Here is a 13,040-nt window from a genome sequence, read left to right on the forward strand (position 1 = left end):
TCCGTCGGGGCTGTGTGGCCCAACGACCAGAGTCCGTGCGGCCGCCTCTCCGCCGGGCTGTGTGGCCCAACGACCAGAGTCCGCGGCGCCGCCTCCGTCGGGGCTGTGGCCCAACGACCAGAGTCCGCGGCGGCCGCCCGCCTCCGCTGGGCTGTGGGGCCAGAGACCAGAGTCCGTGCGGCCGCCCTCCTCTCTGTCGGGGCTGTGTGGCCCAACGACCAGAGTCCAGGCGCCGCCTCCCTCTCCGGCAGGGCTGTGTGGCCCAGAGACCAGTGTCCGTGCCGCTATCCTGTCTCTCACGCCTGTGTGGCCCGATGGCTCCAGACAATATGGCTGCTCTCTCCCTCAGTGCTGTGTGGCCCAACGGGCAGAGTCAATATCGCTGCCCTTCAGCACAGGGCTGTCTGGCTGAGAGTTCAGAGACAAGATGGCCGCCCCTCCTCTTGGGGCTGTGCAGTCTAGTGGCACATTGGGGAGGTGGGCTGCCACCCAAGGATGGATGGTGGCCGGGGTAGGGGGACCCAGGCCCTTGTTACTCCCCCCCGGGTCCTACCCCAGGGCCTTGTCCATGGCCAATGTGTTCGGCACTGAGTCAGTGGGGATCCAGCCAGAACATCTGACGTCAGTCACCATGGCGATGGCTAGTTCTCCCAGGTTACTTCCTACGAGATGTCTCTAGGCCATGGGCTGGGGGTCTCTGGGCTCCCGGCGTGGGAATCTCCCAGAGACTCCGAGCTCCCTTGCACGTCTGCAGGCACCCGGGGATGGGGTTGGGTCTCGGCACCTCGGGGCTCTGCAGTCAGGGGCGTCAGCTGCTTCTGGACTGGAGCCTACAATGTGCATCCTCCATTTTCGGCATCTGCCTAGACCGAGCTGAGCTGCTCCCTTTCACACTGGTGCTCCAGTTGTAGCATGTCCGGCAGGGCTGGGGAGGGGCTTGGCTTCCGCCGCCTAGACTGTGAGGTTATGTGTGACTGGTGCACCCCGGCACATCCTGCTCTGCCTCTTCTCTCTCCTCCTTCCCATGCAGCAGCTGCTTTGCCGTCTCCCAAGAGATGTGATCAGTGGTGGGCTCGGTTGGCTCCTGTTAGCCTCTAGATGTCTGTAAGAGGGAGAAAGGGCAGGAACACAAATCAGAAGAACAAAACCTTCCAGCAGGGTAGTTTTCCACAGCACAAAACCACCACACTTTGCTAATGCTCCTTTGTAACTTCCCTGAGAGCTGGCATTGCGTAAAGAGAGCACCCAACCCCCCACAACCTCCGCTACCCTGTGGGCTGGCAATGGATAGAGGGAGTCTGGGAGACTTTCTCCTCTCTCCGCCTGGCTCTGATGACTGAGGGAATCACATGCGAGAAGCTCTGTGAATGTAGGGCTCTGTGCAGTGGGGAGAGATGTCAGACATGGAGCCCAAAGGTGGGGTTGTCCTGACTCTGCAGTAACTTCATTACAGTGAGAGAGATTTCAGAGTTCAGCTACAGGGTTCTGCCCTGTAACCGTGTGTGGGGCTGGGGCAGAAGTGGGGCAGTGATGCACTCATGAAAGGAGTAGGGCTAAGGGGGCCCCGTGGTACAGCCGCTAAAGCCCCTGTGTGCTGCCCAGCCGGGCCGGCTCTGCCTGGCTGGGGTGGGGCGAGGCGGCTCACGCGCTGCCGTTCCTCTCCTCCCCGGCCATTTGGGGATTTAGTTGGGGATCGGTCCTGCGTTGAGGAGGGGTTGGACTAGATGACCTCCTGAGGTCCCTTCCAACCCTGCTAGTGATACTCTATGAGCTGCTCTTGCCTGTAGGCTCCGCCCCCTACAGCTCCTGTTGGCTGCGAATCATTAATCCCACCCTGGCCCTGCCCCTAGCTGCTCCTCACTCCAGCTCCAACCCTCGGCTCGACCTCCACTAGGCCCCACCACCCCGGCTCCAGCCCCTGGGCCCAACCGTCCATGCTCTGGTGTCTGACACCAGCGATATGTAGGAGTCGGTCACCTCCGGGCTTTCCATGCGTATGGCCCTGACTTTGTCAGCTCTGGTTTTCATCTGCCATTGTGCTGCCCCGTCACATGGCTTTATTAGATCCCTTTCAACTTCTTCAAAGTCTTCTCTACGCCTCACTGACCTACACAATTGTCTGTCATCTGCCAATATCCACCTCGTTGTTCAGTCCCTGTTCCAAAGACGCTGTTGTACGTACCATAGCAGGACAAAGAGGTCTTCTGTGTCGGTCCCGGTTCCCTAGTCGAATGCGGAACCCGACACGAGATTTCCAAGCTTCTGCAGCCATTTGTAATGTCTATTGAGGATGTGCCCTGTGGTCCTGTCACATGTCAAAGGCACTTCCTGAAAAGCTGAAACAAAGAGGAAACGGGTTGGAAGCCCCATGGTGCTGATGTGACTGGTGCCTAGGAAACCTCCCCTTCAGATGGCCATTGCCACATGCTATTAGCTACCCAAGAGTCTGCAGGCAAGAAACAGCAACTCAGCTACTCCCAAAATAGCCCTGGACAGAGAGGAGACCCCATTCCGTGCGTAACTTCCCCCTCCCCCAGCATACGCACGTCCACACGCTAAAACACAGGCAGGTGGGAGCAACTCTGCTTGGGATGGAACAGAAAAGCAGAGGTGTTAAATCATCCAACATTTACGCACAGATCCGCATAGGAATTTAGACTCCTAACAACATCTACTGAAATCCTATGTGGCCCTGGGCCTTCGTTCCTTAAGAGGTCACAGGGAAAGATGTTCCCAATGTGCACTCAGGGAATTTCCTATGAGCTGATAACCAAGATATGAGTGGTTCCCTGGCCTGAAATCTCTCCATTACAGGGAGGGCAAGTGATGAATCTTTCCCTACAGAGGGTAATTGTCATCATCACCACCACCACCCTTAATAATAACAACAGCCCTTTTCAATTCTGTCAGGCCTTCCTTCAGAGATGTTCTGACCTCTATGAAGACAGTCTCCCACACAGTTCTAAGGCTACGTCTATTCTAGGAGCTAGGGATGGAATTTCCTGCTCCCGCACACATATTGTGGCACCTCGATCAAAGCTCACGTGATCATCCTTCTTCCTTAAACACTGTCCTTAGACAGAGAGGGACACATTCAAACTGTTTTCAGGCCCTGTGCTGCACCCTGTACTTCCCACAGAGGCACAAACACACAGAGGTATTTCCTTACCTTCATACAGGCGGGAGATGCCATCTTCAGTCACTGTTTCAGACAACAAGTCACAGTAATGGTGGATAGTATTTCCTAGACAGACAATGAATCTCATGACTTTTCAAATCCTTTGCTTAAAACTGCGAAAGATGCAGCCATTCTCCCAAGACAGCCCTTGGGAAATTAAATACATTCCTTACATCTGTTCACAAAGCACATTAGATAAAGCATCAGAAGCCTAGAAGTCACTGAGAGACTGATTTCCAAAGGAGATTGAATTCACATCATGCTGGTTTCCCCAAGGCGCAGCCAAAGAGGAGTTGTGGGCAGGGGAAGTTGGTGCGATCGATACAGCTAAGTTGCTCCACTCATCTTGGAAGTCATGTTAATCTCTCTCTCTCTCTCTCTCTCTCTGTCACACACACACACACACACACACACACAGTTTTAAGATTCTGGTGCTGTGAGAGGGAACAGAGCAGCAGTCTAGAAAAGGGCTTTGAAGGAAGCAGGTCAAAAAAGCTCAAGTGAAGTCGCTCTGCTTACCAATGAACAGGGCTGCAGAATGTCTGATTGTTGTCTGTGAGCTTTCCAGGTATTCTAAGGCGTGGAACAGGAATTTGGGGATGTGGCTCTTGTTGTTCTGCATCTAGGAAGAAAGAAGGAAGAAACGCACAATATACAAATGACATGTTCTTCCCACAGGGACTAGTCCAGGGAAGCCAAAGCATAGAGCCAGGGCATGGCAACAGCCAGTATGAGCCCATACGCCATAGCAGCACCTCTCTGGAGTTACTGTTGTGTTCTCCAGAACCTCAGCTTTTGTTTTCAGAAAGTTTGCAGGTCTAACAGTTCAGGAGAAAAATTTCAAAAATGTGAAGGGATTGTAACTCCTGCAGAAATGAACCAGCAGAGAGCCTGAATAGAGTCCTGCCACCCGATGGAAGCGGAAGGGTACTCAGGGTGTGGGCATATAAAGATCTCACTCAAGTCCCCATTCACCACTCTGAAGGCACAAGGAATTCACCTACCAAGCACTTCCAGGCACACTTCCGGAGCTGTGTGGAGCCATCCCAGGCCATGCTGCGGAACAGCGTCTTCAAATGAGCCCACCTGAGAAACACTGCGCAGCGGAAGAGCGTCAGTTTGCATCTCTGCAAGAGAAGGTGAGACCAAGAGGGTTCTCACTGAGAGAGGGACAGTCTGGGGGACATGGAGCCTTCCCCGTCACTTGTTCTCCTGCTTTTCCTGCTAGTGGAGGAGATTCCTGTCATTTGTTGTACACAGGAGTGTGCTCAGGAGAGGGAATTGGCTGGAGCGAGCCAGAGCCGTCCTGTCTTTGGATGGTTTGGAGCGGTTGACCAGGGCCCTGCGCTTTGGGGGGCCCCGCACTTCAGGGGGACGCAGGACGTGGGCCATGCTGGGGCCAGGCGCAGTACTCCCGGTCCCACTATGCTAGGCCCCCCCTCGCCAGCGCCCCGCGCCGTTTGGGAATTGAGGGGGTGGGGTTTTGGGGGGAGGAATAGGGATGGGGCAGGGGCGGAGCAGGGGTGGGAAGAGGTGGGGTGGCACTTGGGGAAGGGATGGAGTGGGGCTGGGGCTTAGGCAGAGTAGGGGGTGTTGTCCCAGGCCCTGTGCCCCTCTATGGACGGCCCTGGAAAGATTCATAAGAGATCTCCACAGCTCAGTCCTTAGGTGCAAAGAGACTGCATGAGAGCGTGAGTCAGCTTTGGGATCCCAAAGAGTCGGACCAAAGGGCCCCAGATCAGGCTTCCTCCACATCCCAGTTGGCCCAACAACAGAGGGCAACGTCCGTGAATTCTGGGAAGCTGGGACCTGGAGAAGTTCTCTCAGGAGCTCCAGGAAGAAGTCAGGCAGCTGCACCCACTTTCCAGAAGGCTGTGGGCAGATATCAGCTCCCTGAACTGAAGGGGCTCTTACAGATCTGTGCTCCCTTTTCTTTGCTGCCTCTTGTTATGAACCTTTGGATGCAGCAGCCCAAAGGCCTGAGGCCCGTCTTTGCAGGAGAGGGTCAGGCTCTTTCCCAGAAGAAGGCTTTTCTTCCCAATTGTGCTGTGTGCTGTGAGAATGGATGAGGCACTGGGCTCCAGCATGGAGTGAAGCAGGAGGAGAAGACTCTGCTTGGGCAAGGGGCTCTGGCCATTAATGGAGTGGGGCCCCAGGAGATTCTGGCTCTTTACTCTTAAGGAAATAATGACCGTGGCACTTACCAGTGTCACACTCTCATCCCGGTCTTCAAGGTGCAGCAGGAGCGGGAGCAAGCAGTGGATCATCTTCTGCTGCACGATGGGTTTGTCCGGGTCCTTCACGCTGCTCACCACGTTGCCAAGCAGTAAAATGGCAACGGAGCGCACGCTGTCCCTCTCCTGGCAATGACACACAGGGAGTGGGGAAGCCCGGTTAAAGCCAGGCAGGATCAGAGCATAACGTGACAGAGTCATAATCCGCACGCTGCTCCGGTTCCCCCGTGTTAACTGACTTGGGTCGCGGAGCAGTGAGGCCACCAGGCCAGCGCCATAGACATCTTGTGTAGAACAAGGCCTGAGACACTGTGCAGGGCAGTGCAGCCCCATGGTGTCCTAGACACAATTTCTGTCTGGAGAGCACAGAATCCTAGACCCCTAGAAGCTTAGGGGAGAGGGAGGGAAGGCTGCTGGAGACTGGTCTGGGGAAGGGGAGGAGCAGCTGCTGGAGCCTTACAGGGAGGTGCTGCTACAAAACACAGCAGTTCTTTGCTCCTTGGTGCCCCTGAGAGCCGGGAGATTCCCGACCCACCTCTTTCCTGCTGGGAATCTCCACCTCTTTGGGGGCCGGTGTTCTCCAGACAGCTGGTCATCTGCCCAGTGCCAGGACCCCTCTCCCCGAGGCCAGGCGGCAGCAGGGGCTGGGAGCATGGCGCTGATGCTGAGGTTTGCGGAGAAGAGCTCTGACAGGGAGGTGGCTGAGCAGGAGATTCCCCACCCATGGCAGGGGCACCCCTTGGAGGCTTCATGGCAGGGCTGAGGGGTGGGAGGGAAGGGGATGGGAAGAGAGAGACAAGGGCACCAGAGACAGGCGGGGGGGGGGAGGAATGGGGTTCTCCTGTGTTTCCCAGCCTTACGTCATCAATGAAGGGGCGAAGGCTGACTGCAATGTCCTGGGAGATGGAGCCAAGCCCTCCCCATCCAGGAGGTAGATGATGTCTGCAGCTTGATGCATGGCTCCCATGACACGCCCTCTATCCGTGTCACAGAACATGTCCATGATCGCTGGCAGCTGGGCCCGTAACGAGTGCACCTGCAGCAATGGAGAAGGCAGCTCATTACTACCCTGGATGACAGCCTGGGGCATATGCTGGCCCATCCCACTCCCACCTATGAGACACCACGGCTGGCACAGCCGCCCAATGGGGCACAAAGTCATTCTCCTGTCACTCTCTGCCAGCTGCTCACTGTAACCTTTGTCTTTGCTCACCCGCCTCCCACTGCATCACATCTGCAATCAGGGTCAGCTCACGGGAGCAGGGACCACGTCGTGCCTTGATTTGCTCAGTAAAGCACCTCCAACATTCGAGTGCTGTGCGTTAAACAACAAGGCTTGTGTGGGGATCTCGCCTCATTGCTGAGCGATTCGATAGACATCGGCTTCCTCGGTCCCCGGGCAATCCACGCCTCACCTTTTCGGGCTGGAGCACAATACTGCCAAGGCCTCGCAGACTGAGCCGACGTACAATGGGGTTTTTATCTTGGGTCCATTCCATGAGCTGTGCCTGGAGCTCTGATTTTGTCAGTATTGTCTCAATGGAAGGACTCTGGAGAAACTGGAAAGAGCCAAATCAACATCGGGTTGAGGAGCAGAGGTCTTCCTGTGGGGTCTGTCCCCTGGACACTCATCTTTACCAAATGGCCACTTACTCCCATACAACGTCTCCGGTGTGTAGGGAGCCAGTTGCTGCTCTTTCAGTTGGCTCATTCCCAGAACTTAGACTAATGCACAAGTCACAAATAAACCCCAGGAAAGGGGAATCTCCAGGCCCCACTGAGTGCCATGGAGAGACCCCTGGGGCAGAAGAAAAGCAGAACCCCAGGAAAAGGTGAGGAGAGAAGCATGGCCTTGGGGCACCGGAGAAACATCTCCTCTTGTCACAGGATCCCACCTAGGTACATCCAGCCAGGAGCGATCTCACCCTGTCTCTCCCTCCCTCTCTGTGCCATGCCCCACCACCATCCATGTGCGGAGAGGAGCTAGCTGGCTGGAAGGCTGCTGAGCTGCTGACAATGTGCCCAGAGCTTACTGGCCTGAGCTGCTCTCCTGTCAACTAATGAATCTCACCTCAGTGCAGAAAGTTATGGCGATATTTCTCTGCTCCTCCTCCTTCTCCCTTTGAACAGTGGTGACGGCCTCTCTGAAGACGGCAGGGAGCTGAGGGTTCTCAAACTCGATCATGGCTCTGGAACATGGAGCAGAAAGTCCCTTGTGGTTATCAAGGGGGAGAGAGAGTTCCTCTCTAGTTGCTGGGCTGAGATGGCAGCCTGGAACAGAGGAACATTTCACACGGAAATCCCATTCCCAAGAGAGACCCACTGAAGAGGAAACTTTGGGCTCCTACCTTGCAATCACGCCAACACCCTGCGAGTAGTAATATCGTGAGGCTATCATGTCCCAACCCTGCTGAAATTGGATGCTGGCAAATTCCTTCCAGTATCCGGGCATGGAAAAAAGAGTCTTCACAGCCTCCACCGACGTGCTAAAGACAAAAAATACCAGTGTCAGGCAACGAGATCAGCCCCAATCATGGCAAATCTGCACACGCCCTGGCACACACAGTATGGACAGCAGGAGCTAGCCTCCCCGAGGATAGATCCAGTGTGATATCATGGTGCTCCCCTGCCCAATGGGCCCTGTCGACACTGCAGTTTCATTGAGTTTGTAACCAGTTAGTGACACTGTAGCTTCTTAAGATGGTTGATGTCATCACTCAATGCGGTTGAATACTTGATTCTTTACTGTGACAGGTAACAGGACTCAAGCGGGCATGTGGGGCCAGATCCTTAGTTGGTGTAAGCGAGCCTGGGCTAACTATAGCACCCGAACAAATGATGGCCATGAACAGCCTACATGTGTTTAGCAGAGCACATCTGTTCTTCCTTTTCCTTTCAGTCATTACCTTAGGGGGTTGAGGCAGCTGATCCTCCTCGGGGCTGGATGTCGTGCTGGCCATGTAGGTCCCTGGCAAGTGCAGATCCATCACATACTGCACTTGCCTGACGCAGAGGATGAGCATCTGGGGATACATTTCCAGGATGGCTTCTCGGTATCCCCATAGGAAAAGGACCTCGTAAATGGTCCTCATTGCCTGGAGGGGGGAAAGAATTTCACTCCACTAGCCCAATCTGCCACCTGCCCCCATTGCCATTCGCTATTGTCCTTTTCTCGGGTCTCATTTCCTCCCCAGCCTATTACAAAAGAGGATTGGCTCCTGAGAGGGGAGGAGACATTTGGAGGGTCCTGAACCTTCACCCATTCCTGGAACGGAAGCAGGATGGAGCCCTACGGAAAGGTCAGAGGAGTCTGGATGATGTTATTCCCATTATTTCGCTTAATGGTGCAGACTCTGTGCTTTGGGTTTCCAGCCATGACTGCACGGGCTGAAACCATCCTGAGGAGATCTGTTCTTGTAGACCCAGTGTTTCTGGCCCAGTCAAAAGTACTGACATCTCATGATCCCATGCTGGGAAGATTTCTAGTCACAATTTAGAGAGCCAGAAACCTGGATACTTCCAAGAGACACCTGAACTGCACCTGCTCACTAAAGAGCCACCTAGAGCGGCAAACAGAGCCAGGGCACCAGCAGATAAACCGCTTCAGATCAGTAACTTTTCCTGGGTGAAGCTTTATTTACACCTCTTTGGTTTGCTAGGAGGTGGCCAGGACACACTAAGGCCTGGTCTGCATTACAGAGTTATGTCAATGCAAGGCCCTCACCCAGCATCACCCTAACTATGGAATTTCCTTCCCATTGGCAGAACTGCCCCTTGGTGCCAAATTCATAACTCCACCTCCACAAGTGGCAGAGAGTCCAGGTCGATGCAGTGTCAGTGTAGACACAACGTCGCAGACGCCAACTGGCTTTCAGGAGCCTTCCCACAATGCCCCACCCTGACCGCATAATCGAGACGAGCGCTTCTGGTGAGGACGCACTGCCGACACAAGCAGCAAAGTGCAGACACACACAAGGGATAGAATTGCTGTGGCGGCTGTATGCCGAGGTTACGCAGGTCGGCTTCATTGTGTAGTGGAGCCGTGGCCTGAAGCTAAGAAGGGGTGAAGCTCACAGACACACACAGATGCACTATCCTCCCGCTGCGGGTTCTCAAAGTGACATCTCAAACCTCACTTACAGCCAGAGACACATTGCCGCTCTTCTCCTCCCGGTGTCTCTGCTGGAGCTTGTCCAGCAGCTGCTGCAGCACCTCCCTGGGGAGCTGTGGTTCTTCCCCCAGGGCCTTCCACAGCTCAATGGCACATCTGCAGATTCAGAAAGAGAAGTCAGACCTTCCCTGCTTGGCCACCTCTTGCCCTCCCCAGGGAGAGGCTTGGAAAGTGGGCAGGAAAGGCGTCTGAGAGAGGAGACACCGATTGGTGCAGGGAGGCTGAGGCAGGGCAAGTCCCATCAGAGAAGGTTGTATTTATTCCTTTCCCCTAATGGGTTGTTGTTCCTGAAGCTAGCACCGCTGTTTCCAGGACAGTGACCATGATCTGACCACCGAGTGACCAGCACAGTGTGACCACCAGACTGTGCAACATTCTGCTCTGTTACGCTAGGCTCAGTCCCGAGGAACTTGCCTGACCTCAGTGCAGTTCCTCTGGCTATTTGGGGGTGTAACTGAGACCCAGCATTTGGCCAAGTGTCTCTTAGCAGCTGAATCCTACTGCAGTGTGGTGGACGGGTCAGACACTGACTCAGAACATGCCCTGATAGGAGAGGGTTCAGGGGAGATTGTACTGCCCAGTGTGACAGAGCTGGAAGGAAACTAGTACTGAAATCCCCCTCCTCTCTTCTCTCCATTCTTGCTGATCTAACCGCTCCTGGTCCCCCCAGGCATCCGCACAGGAAGACTGCAGACAGATCCAAAAGGCTTCCAGTCATTTAACTTCCAAGTTTGGTGAGGAAGGTCGGACATGGTGGTCAAGCCCTGGGGACACTGAGAACTAGGTTGACAAACCAAGAGCAAATGGCCTGGATTTAAGGTCTTCAGGAAGCTTGACTGAAATTCTGTGCCAACGCTGCCGAGTTTCTATAGCTTCTGAGCACAGACCCTGGAAAGCACTGGGGCTGCTTCAAGGAATTCAAACCTGAAAGGTTTACAAATCAAACACTCAAATCAATATGAAAACCAACACTGTATTCCTCTGGTAACGGAACTGGGTAAGAAATTCAGTTTCTTTCATGCTGCTCTTCAATTCTCTCTCCCATGTGACACAGATTTGTCTATGGTCAGTGCAGAACTGCATTGCAGAGGATGCTGAGGAAAGACGGAGTTTTGACCTCTGGCGAGGGTCCAGTTGGGTTTCACGGCCCCTAGGCACATGGAGACTGTATTATAAACACCTCAGCTGGATGACTCTGCAAAGTGATCGGCAATAACCAGCAGGACTCAGGGTTCACAACGTATTGAGATGAAAAGAGGCACTCACCCTCTCAGAGCTGTTCTTGCCGGCTGTCTGCAGACTCAGGCAGGCTGCACTGCATTTACGCCTGGTCATGTGTGGATCATTTATTTATTTATTTAGTTTGCAACAATTAGGTCTGGAACTTTCTGTCTGAAGAGATTTACCTGCTGCGCAGCGCCATAAGGATGAGTGCATTTTTTCACCACTTCCTCAGCCATGGAATAACTAGGATCTGACTGCAGGTAACAATCCTGCACTGGTCCCCAGCGGACGGACAGATGGACCTCATGGACCTTTTCCATCTCTGCCTTCTCTCACACAATAGGGAGCAGCCAGACCTCATGACCCAGGGATGTGGAGTCCTTTATTGGCCCTGTACTGATGGGAGAGGAAGTGGGGTGACCCATAGCAATCAGGACAGTGCTGGACTTCCCAGAAAACTGGCACGTCTCCATCCTGGGAGTGCAGGAGGAGGGTTGGCTCTCAGTGGCTGGGCCTGGGCATCTCCTCTTGGTGAGCCTGGACAGCTCTCTGCACAGCAGGAAACTCCCTCCAACTGCGTGAGCCCGACGGACCCTTCCCGGACTGTGGCCTGTCGGTAGGAGCAGGAAGAGAAATAATGGCCTGAGGTGATAACAGAGCAGCTCCCTACCTGTCCGAGGACAGCGTGTGCGCCACACAGCTCAGAACCACGTCCTGGGGGTGGGAACGAGCCAGCAAGGCCGTGGCCCTCAGTGCTGCTTTTCTGGCTCTGGGATGACAGACGTTGTCCAGCCAGATTAAGATACGTCCCACAACGTCTCCAACCTGGAAGAATGCCAGAAAGTTGAGGGATGGATTTATCCATGAGTGGCAACCTCCCAGGTAACCCCTCCTGGCAGCCCTGCAAGCCGCCTCTCACCTCGGTTGCCCATCTTGGCTCCTCCATAATCTGAAGAAAGAGGCTTTGACAAGTCCAGGAACCCCAGCCTTCCTGAGGTCTGGTTTAGTACCTTAAAGCTCAGAAACACACACAAAAGACTTCCCCCAAACCTTACCGTGGGCACAGCCCAAACTCCCCTGCTATCCCAGGGCCTTCCCTGCCTTAGCAAACTGCTCTCAGCCTGCTCTCAAGGGCTTCCCTGCAGGAGCCTTTCCTCCATCTCTGCAGCTTCCTGCTGATCTTTCTAGCACAATCAGTTCCTCCAGGCCCGTGCTTCTCAACCCAGTTTCCATTGTGGGCCCCATATGTGCTGTGTGGGGCACGTCCAATACCACCTGTTTGGCCCTGAGGATGTCCCAGGTAGAGAAGCGCTGCTCCAGACCCAGCTGGTTCCACTGATGTACCCCAGAGCCCATCCCAGAGATGGCAGGCAGGGCTAGTTGGACGGGGCTAGCCAGCTCCAGGCCCCAGCCCTAAGGAGAACCTCTACACTGCGGGATTTTAAAACCTGCCGTAACCAATCTCAAAGCCGGCTCTCTAACCTCGGGCTCAGGCTATGGCACTGGGAACAGCAGTGCAGACCTGGAGACTTGGGCTGGAGCCCAGGCTCTGAAGCCCCCTCCTCCCCAGGCTTCAGAGCTCCAGTTCCAGCCCAAGCCCAGAAGAGGCTGCGTTGCCGTTTGGCCCCACAGTGCCAGCCCTGGGAGCCCACGTCCATAGGGCCAGGCTTTCCGGCTCCTGCTGCAGAGTTTGCAGCACAAGGTAGACAGACCCGAAAGGGACAAGCCGCCCCCTAGGGCTCTTCCATGAGGAATTGGTCATTGCTCTTTCCTCTCTCGAACAAGGAGCAGGAGCTACAACCCGGGTGGCTGGATTCTGGTGCCCTGTTCTGCTAGCAGGAGTTAGAGCCCTGCACAAATCAATCTGCTGATTGAGGGGCCATTTGTTATCTTCCCGCTGGGACCTGCTGGAAACAGGGAACTCGGACAGAGACAGGGACGACCTGCAGGAAACCCCAGGAACAGGCAGGTTTGGGGAGGAAGCTCAGGCTCAGGATTCTGTTTGTTTATGAGTCTCCGAGTTTCCAGGAAAGCCAAAGCCCAGGAAGGGAATAAGTCTGCACTTAGGCGCCATGGGCAGGCGGTATCTGGGGAAGGGCAGGAATGTCACCTATTTCCAGGCCGAGTGATTGAAGGCAACAGTTAAAGGACTGTAGGGAACGTGAACCCTGATTCCTTTCTCGATAACCCCACCTGCGCAGGCTTGGGCAAATCAAGGAGCTCTCGGGGCTTC

At 54.7% G+C, this 13,040-nt stretch overlaps 1 protein-coding gene and 2 long non-coding RNA genes across 3 annotated transcripts; all 3 read right to left on the reverse strand.

Annotated features, from left to right (window-relative positions):
* Nucleotides 1-240: 240 nt before the first annotated feature.
* LOC120384908 lies at nt 241-3,231 on the reverse strand. The gene is made up of 3 exons (XR_005589157.1): nt 3,170-3,231; nt 2,183-2,336; nt 241-1,102 (listed from the first exon to the last, which is right to left on the reverse strand). It is a non-coding gene; the product is annotated as an uncharacterized LOC120384908 (long non-coding RNA).
* A 409-nt stretch (nt 3,232-3,640) lies between these two features.
* On the reverse strand, nt 3,641-7,532 carry LOC120384909 (maestro heat-like repeat family member 5). The gene is made up of 5 exons (XM_039504008.1): nt 7,484-7,532; nt 6,273-6,448; nt 5,383-5,538; nt 4,183-4,305; nt 3,641-3,800 (listed from the first exon to the last, which is right to left on the reverse strand). Exons 3-5 carry the CDS (start codon nt 5,443-5,445, stop codon nt 3,675-3,677), a joined length of 312 nt encoding a protein of 103 aa, XP_039359942.1. The 5' UTR covers nt 5,446-5,538; nt 6,273-6,448; nt 7,484-7,532; the 3' UTR covers nt 3,641-3,674.
* A 9-nt stretch (nt 7,533-7,541) lies between these two features.
* LOC120384910 lies at nt 7,542-8,342 on the reverse strand. Its single transcript, XR_005589158.1, has 3 exons — nt 8,319-8,342; nt 7,761-7,898; nt 7,542-7,601 (listed from the first exon to the last, which is right to left on the reverse strand). It is a non-coding gene; the product is annotated as an uncharacterized LOC120384910 (long non-coding RNA).
* Nucleotides 8,343-13,040: the final 4,698 nt, after the last annotated feature.

Source organism: Mauremys reevesii, linkage group 17 (genome assembly GCF_016161935.1).
Source record: "Mauremys reevesii isolate NIE-2019 linkage group 17, ASM1616193v1, whole genome shotgun sequence".
NCBI classification, from domain to species: Eukaryota; Metazoa; Chordata; order Testudines; family Geoemydidae; genus Mauremys; species Mauremys reevesii.